The sequence below is a fragment of the Mustela putorius genome, unplaced genomic scaffold (genome assembly GCF_011764305.1).
Source record: "Mustela putorius furo isolate JIRA1106 unplaced genomic scaffold, ASM1176430v1.1 tig00000929_pilon_pilon_pilon, whole genome shotgun sequence".
Classification (NCBI taxonomy): Eukaryota; Metazoa; Chordata; class Mammalia; order Carnivora; family Mustelidae; genus Mustela; species Mustela putorius.
In genome coordinates this window covers 3,154,126-3,172,898 of record NW_025421520.1, presented here as the reverse complement: position 1 = coordinate 3,172,898, position 18,773 = coordinate 3,154,126, and the positions used below count along the sequence as shown (strand labels likewise).

General features: G+C 49.3%; 1 protein-coding gene across 4 annotated transcripts in view; it reads left to right on the top strand.

The window, feature by feature from the left end:
- Window positions 1-18,773, top strand: part of DPP6 (dipeptidyl peptidase like 6) — an 850,942-nt gene that overhangs the window by 694,784 nt on the left and 137,385 nt on the right. For all 4 annotated transcript variants that reach the window (XM_004766000.3, XM_045086322.1, XM_045086321.1 and 1 more), the window contains exon 7: window positions 10,268-10,349. In XM_004766000.3, coding sequence (XP_004766057.1) covers window positions 10,268-10,349 — 82 coding nt within the window. The remainder of the gene's footprint in view (window positions 1-10,267; window positions 10,350-18,773) is intronic.

Sequence of the window (18,773 nt, the reverse complement as noted above, 5' to 3'; positions counted from 1 at the left end):
CTCCCTGCGTCGGGAATGTCGGAGGGACCAGGCCCTCGGGGCTGCACGGCAGGGCCACGGCTGCCCAGCGCTCCCAGGGCTCGTCTGGAGCGGGCACCGGCCGACATGCAGACGCTGGGCAGTCCGCTGTGCCAATTCTCAATCTTTGGTTTATTTTTAAAACATCTGGAGAGCTTCTCAAGATGGATATTTCTAGGATCCATCCAGAACTGGGCATATTAAGAATGACTTGGTCAGTGTTGGGGCGAGGGGGCAGAAAACCCAAAACCACAAGGGCTTTTGTAAGTGGAGCTTGCTGTCTGACTCTCGTCCAGGGGGCCCAGGCTGGAGCCCGGAGAGTCAGGGACCCGGCCCGGCCTCCCTGCTTTCCAGCCCGGTGGCTTCCTGCTGACCGCTCCGGGTCTGGACAGCACACCGGATTTTCAGCAAGCAGGAAAGAACAAAGAACAAAGCGGAGAAGAGTGTGGCCCCTTTCTCTCTAGGATGCTTCCTAGAAGCTGCGAACACCACGTGTGTGCGACCAAACTTAGCAGAGGCCTCCCCCGGTGGCAGGGAGGCTGCGAGGCGCTGGCCAGCCGGGACCGGCTCCGGGCGTGCAGGAGAGATGTTGTTGAGGACAAGGCAGCAAGAGGCCCCTCTCCAGGGACAGCACGCCAGGGGCCGAGACCGGGAGTCTGCCCTCTGATGTGACTCCCTGAGCGGTCTGTGGACCGGCCAAGGAGACGCTGACGGGGGTCCCCGGGCACACGCACGACGCCTGCCCGCAGGCCAGTCCTGGACCCTGGCGAGCAGAGTGCTGCCGGCACCTTCCATGAGTCCCCTTTATCCTTGGAGCCGCCCAAGAGGTAGGGCTGACGGCCCCCACCACGAACGAACCCAGGGACTTCTCCCGAATCCTGGACCACTCAGATAGCGATGACTAATGTGCGAATAGAGAAGGTAAGAACCGGCAAGAGGAAGCGCTGAGGGACAGTGGGCCAGAGAGAATGCAGGAAGGAAGGAAGGGCAGCAGCAGGTCCGCTAAGAGGGCTTGGCTGGCTTCTGGGGACTTGCGGGGACCCAGGGACGCTGGCTTTGCTCTCTCGATAAAGCACAGTGTCTGCACCTTTCTGATGACGCCGTGAAGACCCCTTTGTCCCCACCGTCTCAAACCACACTGCAGGCAATACTTGCCTCGCGTTTTCTGTGCGCAGGACTCATGCCGCATGTTCCAGATACCACAAATTACCCCCAAACCGAACGGTTTACCTCGGACAATATTTACTTTGCTCCTAAATCAGCCATTTGCTCGGGCCTCAACAGGGACAGCCCACCCCGGCTTCCCTGGGTGTCCGCCAAGGCAGCGCGGAGGCTCTCGGCCAGGCTCGTCAGGAGGCTGGCAGGTGTCGGTGGCCGGCAGCCGAGCCCCCAGCTGGGGCTGCTGGCGCAAACCCCTCTGTGCGGGCCCTCCAGGTGGCTTGGGCGGCCTCACAGCGTGGCTGAGCGGGTGCATTTCCCAAAGGGAAATGGGGAGCAAGCATTATTGCCTTTGCCACTCGTCCCCGGGACCCTCGCGGAGGAACGGGGCTGCCTTCTGCTCACTGATGCCGTCAGATGGCCTCGGTCAACGGGAGAAAATGAACCCCCTCTTCAGATGGGGGCACCAAGGTTCTGAAAAGGCATTTGGGGCCCGGAGTATTGCCATGGCTGTGTTTGGAAAACCCCATTTGCACCGCAGGCCGGAAGGTTTCACTGACTTTTCTCTCTGCAGTGTATACTTTGAGTGTAATAGGTCTATTAAGTGTGCATTTTTAATTACACCATACACACTTGGTCTGGAAATTCAGACGTGGACTTTCTAGAAGGTTGTATACACAGAGGATTGTCTAAGTTCTCACTGTGCAAAAGACACTCTTCCTCATCTCAGCTGTCTGCCAGCATAAGTATAAGGGATATTCCGAGTGCCTCCTTAATGCACGAGACACAGATTTCCGTCCTGTATGTCCTCCGTGTAAGGGGTGCAGCTTTTTACTGCCTAGACCTTTAACGCAAACCTCCAAACTGTCCACCGATACTAGTAAATATCCCGGCTGGGCTCTTCCCAGCTCCTCTAGGGAGAGATGATTAAACAGAAAAATGTATATTGTCTGAGAATGCCTTTAAGACACAGTAGAAACAAATGTTTTAAGTATAGAAAGAGGAAACCAAATATGTGGCTTTCTCCCATGCTCCGTGGTTTCGTTGTTGTTGTTTTAACGTTATCGGAATCTGGCAGTCTCTCCGTCTCCCTGTTGCTTGATTAATTACTAAATGTCAGAAACCCGAAGAAATACTGTCCATCTGTTTACAAAGGCCATCTTATTCCAAACTTCATAATCCAGCAGACTTCTCGGCAGATCTGACCATTCGGGGGGCCTGGGGACCCCTCCCCAGCCCTGCACAGACTTGCCCCCTGCTACTCTCTCCTGTGGGATCATTTAGCCCGTACGGGAGGCGTGAAGTCTTGGCACCAGATCACTAGGAGCTGACGTAGCAGAACAGAAATAACCTTGAACCTGGAGTCGACCGACAGATGAGGCTTCAGCCCCGGAGGCAGCCTGCAGCCGCGACCAGCGACCCCCAACCTCCTTCTCATTCTGTTTCCCCTTTTCCCCCTCCTCTTCCTCTTCTCCTCTCCCCTTCACTGGCTTTACGGAGACGCGACCCCCATACCGTGCAGTTCGTCCGTTTAAACTGCACAGGCCAGTGGTTTTCCGTGTACACCCAGAATCGTTCCGCCGTCCCCTCATTCCGTTCTCCAACAGTCCCTCACCCCCCAAATCCGCTCTGTCATTCACTTAACACCCCAGACCCTGCCCACGCCTCTCTCTTCTCCTTCGTCATCAGAGGTCGCCGAGCACCTGTCTGGACACTGAGGACACAGTAACAAATAAGGCACAAGCCCCCCTTCTCCTTACAAACACTTTCCACGTGATTTTGTGTAGTACTCGTACTTGTGATCATAGGGACTAAAGTGTCCCCGTGACCTGGACGGGGAGACGTCACAGACATTTCGGACTGAGCAGCCCATCATCCGCCAGCGACTAGAGCGGCTCGGTAGCAGAATTTCTGTATCAGATCTCTCCTGTGGCAGGAGCTTCTGATACACCACAGACACAGTGACACTTAAATTAATGGTAGCATGTGTCCTCGAATGTTGGCCACTCCAGAAGGATCGGTGCCTGTGGCAATCCCCGCCCTCAAGAATTTTACCATGTCATTTAAGATGAATGTAGAAACTGATACCACGAATCTTTAAATTCTGCCTGAGTCTCGCTCTCTCACTGACTCAGACCAGTCGTCAGCAGGTGATTAAATGAGGTCCCTTCTATGTATCCATTTCTCCGTCCGTTTACTCATTATTCCGTGATATCTCAGCACCTGATATTAAGATACCGCGAGTGTATCTTATATGTTGGCATTACTCACCGTGCCAAGCACATGGGAATGCTCAGAAAACACGTATTATTTGATATTGAAATGCTAGTTTGGGCTGCCTTTAGCCACAAAAGGTTAGGATCCAGAGAAGGAATTTTTAGCTTTACTATTCCAAGTGCTATTTTTGTTGGGAAGTGTTTTGGTCCCCGTAACTAGCTTAGAAAGATCAATGAATAGACTTTGCCGTGCTCATTTACGCTTCAGAATCCAACATGATCGATGTCCTATTTTGTTTATTGCTCAAATGAGCAAAATCAGGATGGATTACGTGATTATTTTGAGATATGGTAAGTCCAGATGATTTCATTTTTTCTACCAGTCCATCTCCTGGGGATGATTTATCACAGAGCCTGCCTTGGGTTCTTTAAAATAAATGAATCAAGTTTTAAAAAGACAGAGAAATTGGGGGGAGGGCACTAACCAACCACAAAATAAATGCAAACACACCTTTATGCATTTCCCCCCACACACCCCCCTAAGAACTGCAGAATAGTCTAGTCCATGAGAGGAAATCACGTGATGGCGGTGACCTTCATGAGAGAGCACGGCTGGCGGTCCTCGGTGTGGGAAGGAGGAATCCAGGACACCTTTGATGGGAGCGTGGCCTCCACAAAGAAGCACCATCGGGGACCGGGCGAGCGTTTCACAGATAAAACCTCCCTGGGGCTGCTTTTGCTTTGGTCTTGGAAGGTCTTTCTGCTTTGTTCCTTAAGTCAGTTGGAGATTTTCTTTCTCCTCCGACCAAAGGAGGAGATTCATCTTCAGACCAGAGCTGATCAACTCTGTGTCCTTGAACCAATCACTCACCCACTCGGGGCCTCAGTTTACCTAAGAAGTGAAGGGTGTATTGGTCTCCTGGGCCCGCAGTAACCAATTCCCACAAACCAAGTGACTTAGCACAACAGAAGTTCACTCCCTCACCGTTCTGGAGGCCAGAAATCCAAATTAACGTGTCAACAGGGCCACACTCCCTCGAAACCTGTAGGGAAGGATCCTTCCTCTCTTCCTCTGGTTTCTAGGGGATGTTGTGACCTGGGCTTCTCCCGGTCTGTCTGTTCTGGGTTTTCTCCTCTTCTAAGAGATTAGGACTGGGTTGGGGCCCACCGGAATTGAGAATGGCCTTATTTTCACTCAGTTACATCTGCAAAGTGCTGTGGCAAATAAAGTCCTGTTTCTGGTCGTGGAGTTAGGACAGCGGGGCAGATCGGAACCACAGTTGAGAAGTGGATGACTAAGCAAGACTGGGCAGTGGTGGAGGGAAGGGTTTGTACCCAGCTGGCGTCCACTACACCCGGGCCCGTGCTTTCTCTGCCAGTTCCCGGGGGCCTAAGTGTTTATATGAGGAGGCAGGTTGAGTGTAAACCCCGGCGGGGCATTTGCTATCCTGGGGCAGAGGAAGGATTGTGCAAGGCCAGCCATTCAGTGGGAGGTTTGAGAAGAGGCTGGGTGGCCATCAAGCGAGTCGTGGAAGAAGGGGTCCCGTACGGGAGGGGACGTGGGAGAGAGCACCCTGAGATCCTCTGTAACTTGAAAGCAGATGAATCTTACACCATCATATTCCCACGCAAAATACAGGTTTATTTCATAGAAATGAGTGAGAACTGGGCTGAGGGCTGAGGTCGCTAAACCAACCCCCACGTAATACAGGAATCAAGGTGTTTCTTTTATCGCTGAGTCTGTAGCAAATTTGTCTCATATCTGACACTTCCTCGACCTTTTGTTAAAGTTACACATCCCTGTGGTCTCGCAACGAGCTGGATTATTTACCAGTTTAACCAGGAATACACCGGCGCTTATTGAGTACTTACTCGGTAAACTCTATATTGCCTGTCTCGTATACCGTAGATCTTGGAGCCTAACCCTGGAAAGCAGGCATCTTAATTCTCGTTTTATACACAAGAAAACCAGCCTGGATTAAGTTTCTCTACTACCCCTTGCCCTCCTGCTAGGTAGTGGCAAAATTCAGAATTACCTTCAGAGCCTCTTAGAGGCGTTGAACTTCCAGAGATTCGAGATCTGGAAAAACAAGAAACGGCTCCTTCTTTAGAGCGCGTTAGAGTTTGTAAAGTGACATTTCTTATTTCTCTTGAGTTTCACGACCACTCTGGCGGGGGAAGAGTCACTCTTATCCCCGGTCCTGGCTAAGGCTAGTCTGAGAATTGCACCCAGCTTCTGGTCCGTGTGGTATGGGGCTGGAGCGCCGGCTTTCCCGTTAGCATTTGCTGTCTTCTCGCTGTAGAAATGCGTCTCGTGTGCTGGCGATGAGGGGAAGGTGGCGTATGTGGGCCCTCCAGAAGGAGTGACGGTGACAAAGGCGGGATACACGGGCGGTCGTGGTGCTGTAGGCAGGTGCTCGTGAAATCTTCTGGGGCACTTGGTCCCCGTGGAGAGACCATCTCCAGTTAGCATGTGTGGGATTTACAATTGTTAAGTTAGAGAGGCTAGTCTCCTGCTGTTCCCCGTTACCCCAGACGCCTCCTAGAAATCATTCCCTAACCAAGTGAATGTCCATATTCAGTATGACCGTGGAATTTGAATACTCCTTATTCTGTGGCTCATGCTTGGAAAATTCTAGATAAACCCATACCAAATGAATGCATTAAATTTGTCTTTAAACCTGCAGAAAGTCCTTTACTTAGCCCAATGGTCCTCAGTCATTTGTTTATTCAGATGCATGTACTGTCCACGTCACTCTAAATAGCGAAGACTTTTCTGATTCAATGTCAAGATTACAGTATGTTGGGAGGGAAATTCTCTAACTTTCATTTCTTTATATAATATTTTTATAACCAATGAGATATAAACTATACAAATTTTTTGGAGAATTTTCTTTATCTTTTTATTTTAAAGTAATTTTAGACAAAGAAAGGTGGCAAAAACAGTACAGATGATTCTCTCCTAACCCTGTCCCTACTTCTCCTCTACTCCTGAAATAATGTCACTGTTTTGTAGCCACAGTGTTAGTATCAGCAACAGGAAATCAACATCGGCATCGTGCTATTGATTCCACTTATTTGAATTTTGCCTATTTTTCTATCAATGTCTCCTCCCTGTCTTGGGATCCCAACTTCCTTTAGAGGTCAGTGCTCCTTAATCCCCTCTGGTCTGTAACATTTCCTCCATCTTTCCTGGCTGGTCATGACCTTGATTTCAAGGATTATTGGTCAGCTGTTCTGTAAAGTGTGCCTCAGTTTGGGTTTTTCTGGTGTTTTCTCCTGGCTGAAGTGAGGTAATGCCTTTCAAGTGAAAATACCACACATATGACGCATTTTTTCTAACTTTGTTCTACACTTATTGATTGGGATTCCTCATGAGGAAGAGCTGCTGTATGTATTTGATTACTTACATATATCAGCGTAGACGTATGAATATTGATTTTATTCTATGGGTTAATCTGGTACTATTATTGATGATTTTGTTGCTCGGATGTCTCTAGCTTTAGCCATGAGGAACTCCTTCAGGCTGGCTTTGCATTCTTTGAACTAGTCTCTGTCTTTTTTCAGTGTTTCCTCACTTTCTGGACCTATAAGTTGTTCCAGACCCATCCTGTATTTTCTGTTCCAGCCCAGATATAATTACATCTCCTAGGAGCCCTATTTACTTTTATTGGATGATGGTGTTAGAGACCAAGATATGGGCAGTGGGTGTGAATATTACTGGGGGTCGTTGGTTCTAGGCCTCTCTGTGAACACAGCAAGGGCATACATATATGCACACTGGCCCCTGGATACACATACATCAACATTTTGGATGTATGTGTGTCTGCATTTGAAATCATGAGTTAGTACTGATACCTCTGATTCCAGGCCAACTTCACACAGTTGATTTTAGCCTTCTTCTTTTCCTTGTAATCTGTTTTTCCGACAGTAAGAAAGCTGGCTCTCATTATCTCCCCTATATTTTTATATTTGCAGAGCAGTTGAATTCCAGCACACACAGAAAGTACTTTCAGAATTGCTAGCCTATAATCCTCCGAAGTTTTTGTCTTTAGCTTTATGGTAACTGGTCATAATACTGTTTCCCAAAGCCGTTTAGGTCAATCCTTTCTTCCATGTAATTTTGTGTTTCATTGACAGTAGGGTTTTGCTCTGTGGTGGTGTTGCTATTCCTTTTTGGATTCCCCCACATACTGATCGTTTTTAATTGTTAGTTTTATTTTTGGAACATGAAAAAAGTAAGTGAAACCCTACAGTGCTCTAAGACTGGGCGATATACCCAGAGAAGTGCTTCTCCTTCCTTATCCAGGCTCCTCATGACTAGTCCCTCCTTCTTCCCAACCACCCCCTACATATAACTAACCTCTGGTTTCTAGGTCATGTTTCCTGTATTCCTTTTTTTCCACAAAGGAGGATATATGCATATTTTCTTACCCCCTTTCTTATAGGGTGGGCCACAACTGTAGATAGTCTGCTGAGGTTTGCACACACCATCATGAAAAACATGCCATATCAGCTTATGGAGGTCTTCATTCTTTTTATAGCTGTGCCATAGTCCCTTGTATGGATGTACCATGGTTCCTTCAACCACACGTTGTTTCCAGTGGTTTGTCATTACACAGCTGCAATGAATATAACCTTGTGCGTGTGTACGTGTGTACTGTGGGAGGCACATCCTCCCAGAAGTCTCCTAGCTTAAGAGTTAAATGTGCCCTGTATGAGGTATTGCCCAGCCTCCCTCTGGAATAATGGCACTGGTTTTCATGCCCACCAGCAAAGTATGAGGAGGCCTTTTTCCTCACAGCCTCACCAGTGCAGTGGGCCATACTTTTCTTTCTTTGGGGGAGGAGAGAAATTTCATAGGTGAAAAATGATAACGCAGTGTAGTTTCAGTCTTGATTTCTATGATTTTGCTTTGTTTGGTCCTTTTTAATACATCCGAGGACCTTTTGTATCCTTTTTGTGAATTGCCTGTTCATGTCTTTTTCTCATGTTTCTATTTTTTTTGTTTTTGTTTCTATTCTATTTTTCATATTTTGTTTCTATTCTTTTTGTTTATTTGTTTGTTTGTAACCTCAACATTTTAGGGTATTTTTTAATATGTTAGCTATTTGTCCATGGTATATGTTATGAATACTTTCCCCCAGTTTGCCAGTTATCTTTTGCTTGTGATGTTTTTGTTACGTGAAAGATTTAAAAATTTTTACATGGTCAAATGTGTCACTCTTTAATTGCTTCTGGATTTTGAGTCCTCCTTAGAAAGCCTTTCCCTACCCATGGTTAAAGAGGAAATGGCCCACATCATGAAAATACTTTGAAACATTAAAAATGAACACATGGTAGGGTTTGTTAAAATTCACTCAAAACCAGGAAGGTTAAGACCCCTCCCTCACTCTTCTAACTGCCCAGTTGTCAGTCTTTCCAGCTGAGTCCTACTATCATTGCCATCCGTTACTTAGCACCTAATCACCCCATCTTCAGACTTCCCTGATCTCTTTACACTCAGGGACCCTATTTAAAATGACTCTGGGGTATTGTGTACTCTCTCACCTTCCCCAACACTTTTCACTCTGAAGTGTATTCTGTTTTGTTCTGGTGATTTTAGTAAGCAGTTACTTTATAATTTTCTGCTGATTCAAGCCCAGAATCAGTACCAGCACTTTACCTGCCTTCCCTCTTGCCTCAACTCCTTTGTTCAAGCAGCTCCTAAAATTAAGCATCTTCTTTTTACAAAGACCATTCAGCCACAGCCTCTCAGTTGATGAATAAGTACATTCGTAGCTATGCCTTCTGCATAAGGCCTATCACAGCCAAGAGATGGGGTATGAACCTTACAGAGTCTGGTCCATCCAGCAGAACACAGATCATATGTCATGTGAAAGAAATATGAAAATGAATCTTTTCCATATGTAGAAAACAGTAGTAGCAACAAAATATACTGAAATATTTTATACTTATAAAAGTATTGGGTTTTGGGGGCGCCTGGGTGGCTCAGTGGGTTAAGCCGCTGCCTTCGGCTCAGGTCATGATCTCAGGGTCCTGGGATCGAGTCCCATATCGGGCTCTCTGCTCGGCGGGGAGCCTGCTTCCTCCTCTCTCTCTCTCTCTCTCTCACTCTCTGCCTGCCTTTCTACCTACCTGTGATCTCTCTCTGTCAAATAAATAAATAAAATATTTAAATTAAAAAAAAAGTGTTGTTTTTTTTTCAATTCTTCCATTATGACTTCTTCATTATGACATTTATTTAAGTATATAAGATGGATTTTGTTAGAATAGTATTTTGCATGTCAATAAATTAAGAATGAAAAATCTAAATGGTGTTTGAAAGGGAAAAACCCTTTCTCTCCAGCTTCCCCCTCCCCTTCCCTCTCTTACTCTCTCCCTCCCTTCCCCCTCCCCTCCTTCCCACCACAAACTGAAGTGTGGAATCTGTCCTCAGGCTGCTGGTTTGGGAAGGTCAGAATGACCTAGCGTTATGCTTAGAAAAAAACGATCCACCAGGAAAGCCCGTGATGGAGATAGAAATTGTGGTGACTTGTTACTTTATAGCCATGCATTTCCATTTTTAATGTTGACCGGTGTGGATATTTTGATAATCGATCTACAGATGTCTCTGCACGTTGTCTCTTAATAAACATTTACTATCTGGGTTAAGCAGTGTTGGGCCTGTTTCAGCTTCATGTAAGTCATGTACATCTGAAGGAACCTAATGGAGGCCGAGACAGTATTTAATAGCACAAGCTCTTAAAATTCACGCCGTGGAAGAGGAGAGTAAGTTAGAGCTGGAGGATAAACACAGAGCATTCTTGTTTCCCACCATGTTGATTGATGGATTGATTGATTGATTATTTTTCTGTGTATTTGTTTTCTTTCAGGGACCCTCAAAGTCTGGACCCACCGGAAGTGAGCAATGCGAAACTTCAGTACGCAGGCTGGGGTCCGAAAGGCCAGCAGCTGGTAAGCCAGTCAAGCTCGGGGACCAGGTTCGAACTTGATGAAGTTTACACATTAGAGGCTGAATCTGTCTCAGGACACTTGATGTCTGGGTTTGTGGGAGTCACGTTTTGGAAAAGGACACCAGAATATTTGCGTGTGTAACATGGTCATTTCTTTTTTTGTTAGAGAAGCATCTTGAAATTGGGACAGTGTGCTGTGGTTCCCAGCTCTGATATCCTGAAATCCCAATACCCCAACTGTAGCTGTGTGGGGATCACAGACTCACTGTGAGGTCAGGGGGATAAGCCTGGTCAAAGGGACTGTCGATAGGAATTAGCGGAATCGCGGTATCATTGGGAGTTTCTAGTGCTGAGTGTGGTCCTAACCCTCGGCTGTCAGGCGGCAACCAGCGGCCCCCATGCTGAGTGAAGAGGGAGTAGGACTCTCTCCCAGGATGTCCCAGCACCAGCATCACGGCATCTCCTCCCGGGAGGTTGCAGCGCCCCCTGCAGGAAGCCCCTGCCAGCTGCGGTCAGGTGATGGGACCAGGTCTGCTCCCCGAGCCCTCCTGCAGCTTGATGCTGATTCCGTAAAGCTGCATCTCAAAAACTCTTTTCCTAAAACCACACAGAAAATGATTATTTTCAAAAGCTTGGGGTGAGATGGTATTGGACAGTCTGTCTTCTGTCTTGGGAACTAAAATGGTCCTATTTTTCCCAGTGGTATGATTATTGTCCCTTGGTTGCACGTCCTATTGCCTTGAAATGGTTTAACGAAACGGGAGGATATGAGCCACAGAGCTCTCCTGGCTGTCACCATGGGCCCCCAGCCCCAGACACACGGTCATCAGGATCCAGAGAGCTCGTCTAGCCGATGGGAGTCAGCCAGTAGGGAGAGGCCCGGAGACAGAGGACACTGATCCGCCGTCAGAGCAAGGAGACCAAGCTCGCCTTTCCACAGCGGCTCTACCCCCCCCCCCCACAGGGGGGACCCGCAGCTTCCAGCAGGGAGCCCAGGTGTTCGAGGCTGAGTCTCCAACAGCCGATTTTAAATCCCTCGGAAATCCTGACTGAAGGTGCTTCTGGGAAGCAGATCGTACCCCGTCCATCCAGTCCTCCGTACAAGGGACAGGGCGCCTCCACAGAGGCTGCCCCTGCTCTCCATGATCCTTGGGCGGCCTCCTGGCCGCAGCCTCGCAGGCTGGTCTCAGGGACCATTGACTCTATGCTCATGTCATGCTTTCTAGGGGCTGGGGAGGGTCTGAGTGGTCACAGGGGCCCCACACTTGACCTCTTGAAGAGGAATTAGCCGCAAAGCCAACCTTGCATCAGCTTCTCCGAGACAGCCTCCCAGACTCCCCCCCGTGCACCGTTGGGCTCCGCTTCCAGGATTTCGTGTCCCCAGGTGAGCTCCCGTCCCTACAATGTCCTGGTGCCACCGACGTGTCTCACCTCCATTGGCCACTGGCATCCAGTCCTGGACGGGGCCTGTAGCAGACGTCTTGGACTTTGCAAGCCCATGGGATCTTGGCCTCAACCACGCCACATTGCTATGGTAGAAAGAAGCATTTGTAGGTCGTATCAAAGGAGATGGACATTGTTTTGTTCTGATAAAACTGTATTTGGGCCTGAAGGCAGGGGTTGCTGACCGGTGTTTGGGGTCCGTGTGCTCTCCTGGCTGTCCTCCACTGAGCAGAGCCTGAGCCCGGGGCCCAGCATCCCTGTGACAGCTGCTCCTCGGGCTCACGGCCGCGGCAACGGAGACCTGCAACCCACGAGCAGTCCTTGCAACACTGACAGATCCCTCATTGCCGTTTTATCTCAAAAAGTAAATATTGCTCCCCAAGGGCAATCTGCTCTAATTATAATGAGTCAGACTGAGTGAGGAATTCTCCTTTGGGTACAGAGAGCACAGCTGCGGGTCAGGCTCACTAGCGAGCTTTCTGAGCATCATCTGAGCAGCGCGCTTGGCTCGGGGACCCCCTAAGAGAGGGAGATGGCGACAGGCACCAGGAGGAGGCTGATGGCACTTTCTCCCGTGCCTCCCTGTGACCTCCAATCAGTGGCTGTTGGCGGCTCGGATGACTTTGGTTGGACCTTCGGATGACATCATAGTTAATGAATCCCGCCTGCCTGGCCCGTTGTCAGAGGCAAGGAGACGGCGGACATGGGGAGGCCTCCGTGGTGCAGGGAAAGTGTCAGGGATGGCGTCGGTCTGTGAGCTCCGCTGTTCCTGACGGATGACCGCGCGCTTTCCAGAATTCGATGTACCCACCCAACCTGAAACCAGGAAAATGGATTTGGCTAGATTCAACGGGAATCAAAGAGAAATCACATGTTGGTGTTGAGGTGTTGAGGAAGTGCCTTCCCCGGCTTCCCCCGCCCCATCTTTTTGTGGTCAGGGTTCATCGCCATTTGCTCTGAAAACACAAGTTTTCCCCAGACGGTGTCTCCCTTCGTCTGTCCCCGGCAGAAGAATCTGTCTCTGGGAGCTCTGAGTTTCTTTCCTGGGTCTTTTCATGAAGCCCAGGCCCTATGTGTGTCTGTCTGTCCATGTAAAGGCTTCTGCCGGCTGATTGGACTAGGATGGCATGTCTGCCTGGAGGCAGCCTTTCGTCCTACGTGTCACCTGCGTGAGGGCGTCTAGCAACCAGAGACGCCCAGGCCGGCTGGGGGACCTGCTGGGCATCTCCGGCACAGCCCTGGAGGTCCGGGCTGACAGACATGACCAGTGGTTGCTGTGGCCAGTCAGCTGGAAGGCCGGTCCTCTGTGTGTGCCCGGTTTCAAGAGCTTTCATTCACTCACTTGTTTGCTGTGTCAATGAGAGGCCCTGAACCCTCGCCGTGCTCCAGAGCCTGGGGGGCAGAGGAGCGGCGTGGTTCTTCCCCCCACCCGGTGGACAAAGCGTCTACAGCCGTGTCCACCAGCTGTCAGCGCTGGCGACAGCTTCATGCCACCCTGCCCTCCCCACCGCGACTCCGTCCCCTCGGCGCACACACTCCGGGTCTTGGCCACAGCAGGGCTGCGGGACACGGTCACTGCCCTGCGTGGGCGCTGGCCTTGCTTCAGCCAAGCTTCGTGGGCCGTCCATGCTGGGGACAGCGATGTCCCCTCCACAAGTCCTGACGGGCTCTGGCTCCTCCTTGCTCGTTCCCCGCTCGCTTGAGGCTCTTCCCGTCAGAGCCGTTCAGCCTCCCGCGGGAGTCCCCACCAAGACCCTGAAGTCCTCTCCCAGGGGACTAACAGGGTCCCCGATTTCGCTGGATTCTCTCCAGCCCCACCCGCCTTCAGGCTTTGTCCCACGGCCCTCCCGCACTCAGACCCGTTCTCTGAGGTCCCTGCCGTGGGGACCTTCACAGGACCCCTGGGCCGTCCCCATCTGCGTGGCTGGGTACGCGTCCTCCGGCCTGCTGGGTCACAACCGCGGCTCTCAGTGAGTCTATCCTAAAGCAACCACGCTCTAAAAATTGGCTTCTGAGTGCTTGGGCCTCGGTGTTGCGTTCTGCCCACCCTGCACCGTCTTACTGAAGGTTCTTTCTAACATAGCAACAGCGAAAGAGACTGAGGCTCTCACTTCCCCCGTTCACCGGCCCTGACTCCCCGCAAATGCGTTATTCCTCCAGGAGTCAGTGGAGGGTCCAGAAGAATTCGAGCTGAAGTTTTTCGTGCTCACTCTGGGTCATTTCATAGCATTCAGTTTTCTCCTGTAGAAAAAAAATATTGGTTTATTTGTTTGAGAGAGAGAGAGAGAGAGATCACAAGCAAAGGAGAGGGGCAGAGGAAGAGCCCGACGCGGGACCCAGTCCCAGGACTCGGGGATCGTGACCCGAGCCAAAGGCAGACTCTTAATCAACTGAGCCCCCGAGGAAAAAAATACTTAGAGAAACCCCACTAGCCTTGTAAAAATTCATGCTACCAAAATTTCAGTAATTCAGCATAAGGTACCAGATGAAGAGATTGTTCTCGAAACACCCAAATGCTCTGTGAGTCGGAATAAAGAGCAGAGGGGGGCAGGCATGAGGGTGCGCTTCCGGCACCTCGTAGGAGTGGGCGTCCGCGGAAGCGCTGGCAGCCACAGGGAGGCCCACCTGCTTTCGGGGGGACAGCAAAGTGCAGAAGGGACAAATGGGCACCTCTCTCCCCACCGCCGCAAGCTGCACCCCGGGAACGGGCAGGGGCAGCCAGGACCCCGGCTTCTGTGCTGGGAGCACGATGACGGGAGGCCAGGAACAACCCAGCTTTGAACCCAGGAGCCCTTATCCGAACCCCCACGGTCGCATTTCAACCGTCCATTCCGTCTCAGAATCTAGAGGTCCTGACTTAGAACCTTAAGAGGAAAGGGAAGTCTGCTTAGTTTGTTCTGCTTCTTAAGGGCCACTAAAAACAAAACCTTTAGGATCAAATGGGCCACATTCAGATCTTGATTCTGGCACTTACCAAAGGTACGGTCTTAACATACTTAATCTCACCAAGCTTTGCTTTCCTCGTCTGTAAAGGCAGGTTAAGATCGTGTACCCTTGAAGGGTCACCGCATAGATTAAGTTAACTTATTCAAAGTCCGTGCTGCAGAGAGTAGGATACAGAAAGCGTCTGGGAAACCAGGGCTCTATTGTTGTCACTAGAATGATTACGCGGCTTAACCAAAATGTGGAGAGTGAGAGAAAAATAAGGATTTCATCCAGTGGCTGTGGTGTGTGTCTAATGGTGCGTTCGGCTACACGTGGTGAAGCAGGGGAGGAAGCCGGGGAGGCTTGGGCATCCAGTGGGCGCAGTCTCTTCCTGGCTCTTCTCCAGCTCCTAGGGGTGAAGGATGCGGTTCAGAAAACGCCACCCCTCCCTGTTCCTCCAAGCCTGTAGCTCCTTTAAGCAGGTCCGCATGTGTCTGTCTCCTTAGAGAAGGCCACTAGCAGGTGACAGCAGCTGTCCTCCGATGTCACCCCAGAAATTATCCCCCAAACAGAACAGACTACATCCTTTATTAAAGAGCTGGGCATTAGATCCCCAGAACGTAGTCATCTTCCAAGGGCAAGTCTCTCTCCTTGAGGCCGCCGTCCCCCCTTCCTGTCACCCCCAGGCGCGGTGACCACCATCCTACTCTTGGTGTCCATGAGTTCAGACTTTTTAGATTCCACAGGAAATGAGATCATGCAGGACTTGTCTTTCTCTGTCTGACTTAGGAAATGGTAATTATGTGACGAGGGAGGGGTTAGTATTTCAAGAGACTCTCAAATCACCTTAAACTTATACAGTGTTAGGTGCCAATTATATCTCGGTGATGCTGAGGGAAAGCCTGCGGTCCTCCTGTTTCCCCTTCCCAGCTCCTCCGTGCACCAGCCGGCCTGTCCCGGGACCTCAAGCTGGACAAGGCTTCTCCCACCTCAGACAGCCACCAGACACCTGAGCAGAAGCGGATGAGCTGCTTCCCCCAGGGCATTATTGCTCACCCAGTTCCAAGTCACCAAGGGTTGCCCCCCGGCAAGCAGCGTTTTAGCGACGTTGACAAGTCCAACAAGGGGAGAGAGATTGATCTTTCCAGCAAGAGGAAATTATTTAATGAAATGCCGTAGACATGGGGAGGACCAGACTGAAGTGACATCCCATTAATAACTTATAAAAGCCTCTAATCAGTTTGGGTTAATTTGGTATTCATTGTAAAAACATTCATCATGGGCACTGAAGTCCATGACAGTAGCCAAGAAATTAATATCACCGGGATGGAAATTGCCTTATGTATCCTCAAATAATGGATGGAGCGGTTTAGTGAGTGATGTACTAGCTCACTGGGGGTACCCTTCAAGTTTAACGCAATATGCCAGCTCTTCGTGTCCCCGTGGCACTCAGCCACTTAATGTGTCCTCAAGTACGTATGCTGAGTTTTTGTCACTTAGTCTGAGTGGGGGGCAGCGTGACAGAGCTGCCTGACGGTCACAGCTGAGGAGTGAGTGGAATTAGGATGCGGCGGTGGGACTTGTTCCTTCCACCGAAGGGCTCTCTGAAGACACGGGGATTTCCAAACACATAAGCAACTCATAACTCTGGGATTTTGGAGGAAGTGAGGGAAACAATGTAAATAGGAAAGTGGAGTTTAAAAACTCGTTGTCCTGCCGTGAGTACAGGGGAGGGGCACGGGAGAAAATCCATTCTTAAAACAATACAGAACTACGTAGTAAGAGTCACCGAGACACGCCACATGTTAGCACAGAAGTCCTTCTACAGAGAGTCCAAAAGCGGTACACACAACACACTCAGAACACTGCTGTCTAGAAATGATAGTTTGTAAAGGCCGTCAGTATCCTAAGTGTTTATAGGAGAGTGATTTAGCAAAGCATGGCCATTGACAGGATGAGCTGTTATTGAAAAAGGTAGATAGACTGTATGTGACCTTGGGAAATGGAGCATCTATTAATTAGTGTTAGGACTAAAAATAAGGTGTTTGGTATATGTTTTGTACGCGGGAAAGATAATTACTTTGGTCTGGCCGAACTGGGCCCATTTTTATCCACTTCTCAAAGTTTCCTGGATACTGGAAATGTTCCTGGAACGTTAGATATATTCATTTAAAATGGGGAAAAGAGAAAAGTCATTGTAAGATCTGACTGTGGGAGTCCTGGCGGACACACCGTCGGTGGGTGTGTACGCAGCCTCACGCGGGCTGGAGCGCACGCCGTTCTGGGGGTGCCGTCGTGAGGAAGCCAGTCCCCGGCGGTGACCGTGCCCGTGGTTCCGTGGGCTACAAAGCTCTATGCAAATGTGTCCTTTCTCCTGTCTCTCCGGCAAACCCTTAAGACAGTATTTTCCAGGCAAGGCAATTAAGAAGAAGGTGGAAAACCAGGCCTGACCTCATTACGCATGTCGGTCTGGAGCATAAACTTAGTTTCCTCCTCATCAGAGCTCCCGAATGCAATTGCACTGGAAACAGTGTATCCGTCCGAGGACAAATCTAATTTAGAAGGTGCCCGCATCAACCGTGGGACCATGAGGTCAGAGAATTTCAGGATAGTCCATCAAATAGAATTTAAAAGCAGGACCAGAATGGTCTGTGAAGGAAGAGCGCGTTTACTGTTGGCTTCCTTAAATCATCTAAGCAGGCAGTGATAAATTAAAATGACCTTTTTTGACCCACGATGGGGTGCCCGGGGTGGAGGCCACAGTCCTATCCGCAGCCCCAGGCAGACGTCCCCCATGACACGGAGAGCAGGTTCTGGCCACGTGAGGATTTGTCCAGGTGCCTAAGAGGAGCTCTGAGTCATTTATGCTGCTAAGTGTTCTTCTTTGTGTCCGTGATGGGCTTTCTAGACCATGTTGTGAACATCTCCCATTCGAGCGGAGGGAGTACCTCTTTATCACGAGTCCTAAAATGTTTTGCAATCAGAAAATGTCAAGAGAACGGCTCCACATCCTTGTCTCCATAGACTAACCATGATTTCTTCTTCCTCTAAACTTCTGTAACTTCATCCATGCCATGGACCCTAGCAGACCAACACGGGTCTCTTGATTTTCTTATTCAACTCTTTCAGTTTTGAGTAATTATCTCCCAGATCCCATGTAAGCTGCTCAAGGACAAAGGACATTTTCTACTGCATTTTGATCACCAACAGCCCATTGCTCTGTATCTTGCAGAATACAGGTTTTCAACAAATACTTGTTAAATGGATGATATCCAGAAGGGAAACTAAACTAAATGTCAGATTTACAGGCATAAGATCCCCAATTCATAGAAATTGGAAAAAGCCAGTGTCATAAGCTGAAACTTTTAAGATTTAACAACTTGTCTGATGTTTAATTGGCTCAACAGATTATGAGACACTATGGAAGGACTTTGGGATTTGGGAGTCAGACTTTTCTTTTTTTTTTCCCCTTAAACAGTTTGTTATACTATTAATCATCTCTACACAAAGACGTGAGTCTTCACTATTTTTTTTTAAAGATTTTATTCACCTATTTGACAGAGATCACAAGTAGACAGAGAGGCAGGCAGAGCGAGAGGAGGAAGCAGGCTTCCCACCGAGCAGAGATCCTGATGTGGGGCTCGGTCCCAAGACCCTGAGAACATGACCTGAGCCGAAGGCAGAGGCTTTAACCCACTGAGCCACCCAGGCGCCCCGTGAGTCTTCACTATTAAAATTTATCAAGAACTGGCAGGCTGACCTAAACCTTCTGACCAAAGAGTTGGAACTTTGGCTTTCCAGAGGAATTTCAGAGACTAAAACCACCTCTGTGCTTACCCCAACAAGACACCTAAGGTGATTTCGTCCTGTTTAACACCACACTCGCTGATGCCTTCCCCACTTACCCTCCAGTGAGCGCGTCTGGACTGGGAAATGACACGAGATACTTAGCGCCCAGCACCAGCAATGTTTAGCTCACTCGAAACTGGATGCTTCCAAGAACCTTGGAGAGATTTTATCAACACCTAAGCCAATTACTTGCAAATGATTCCTTCTG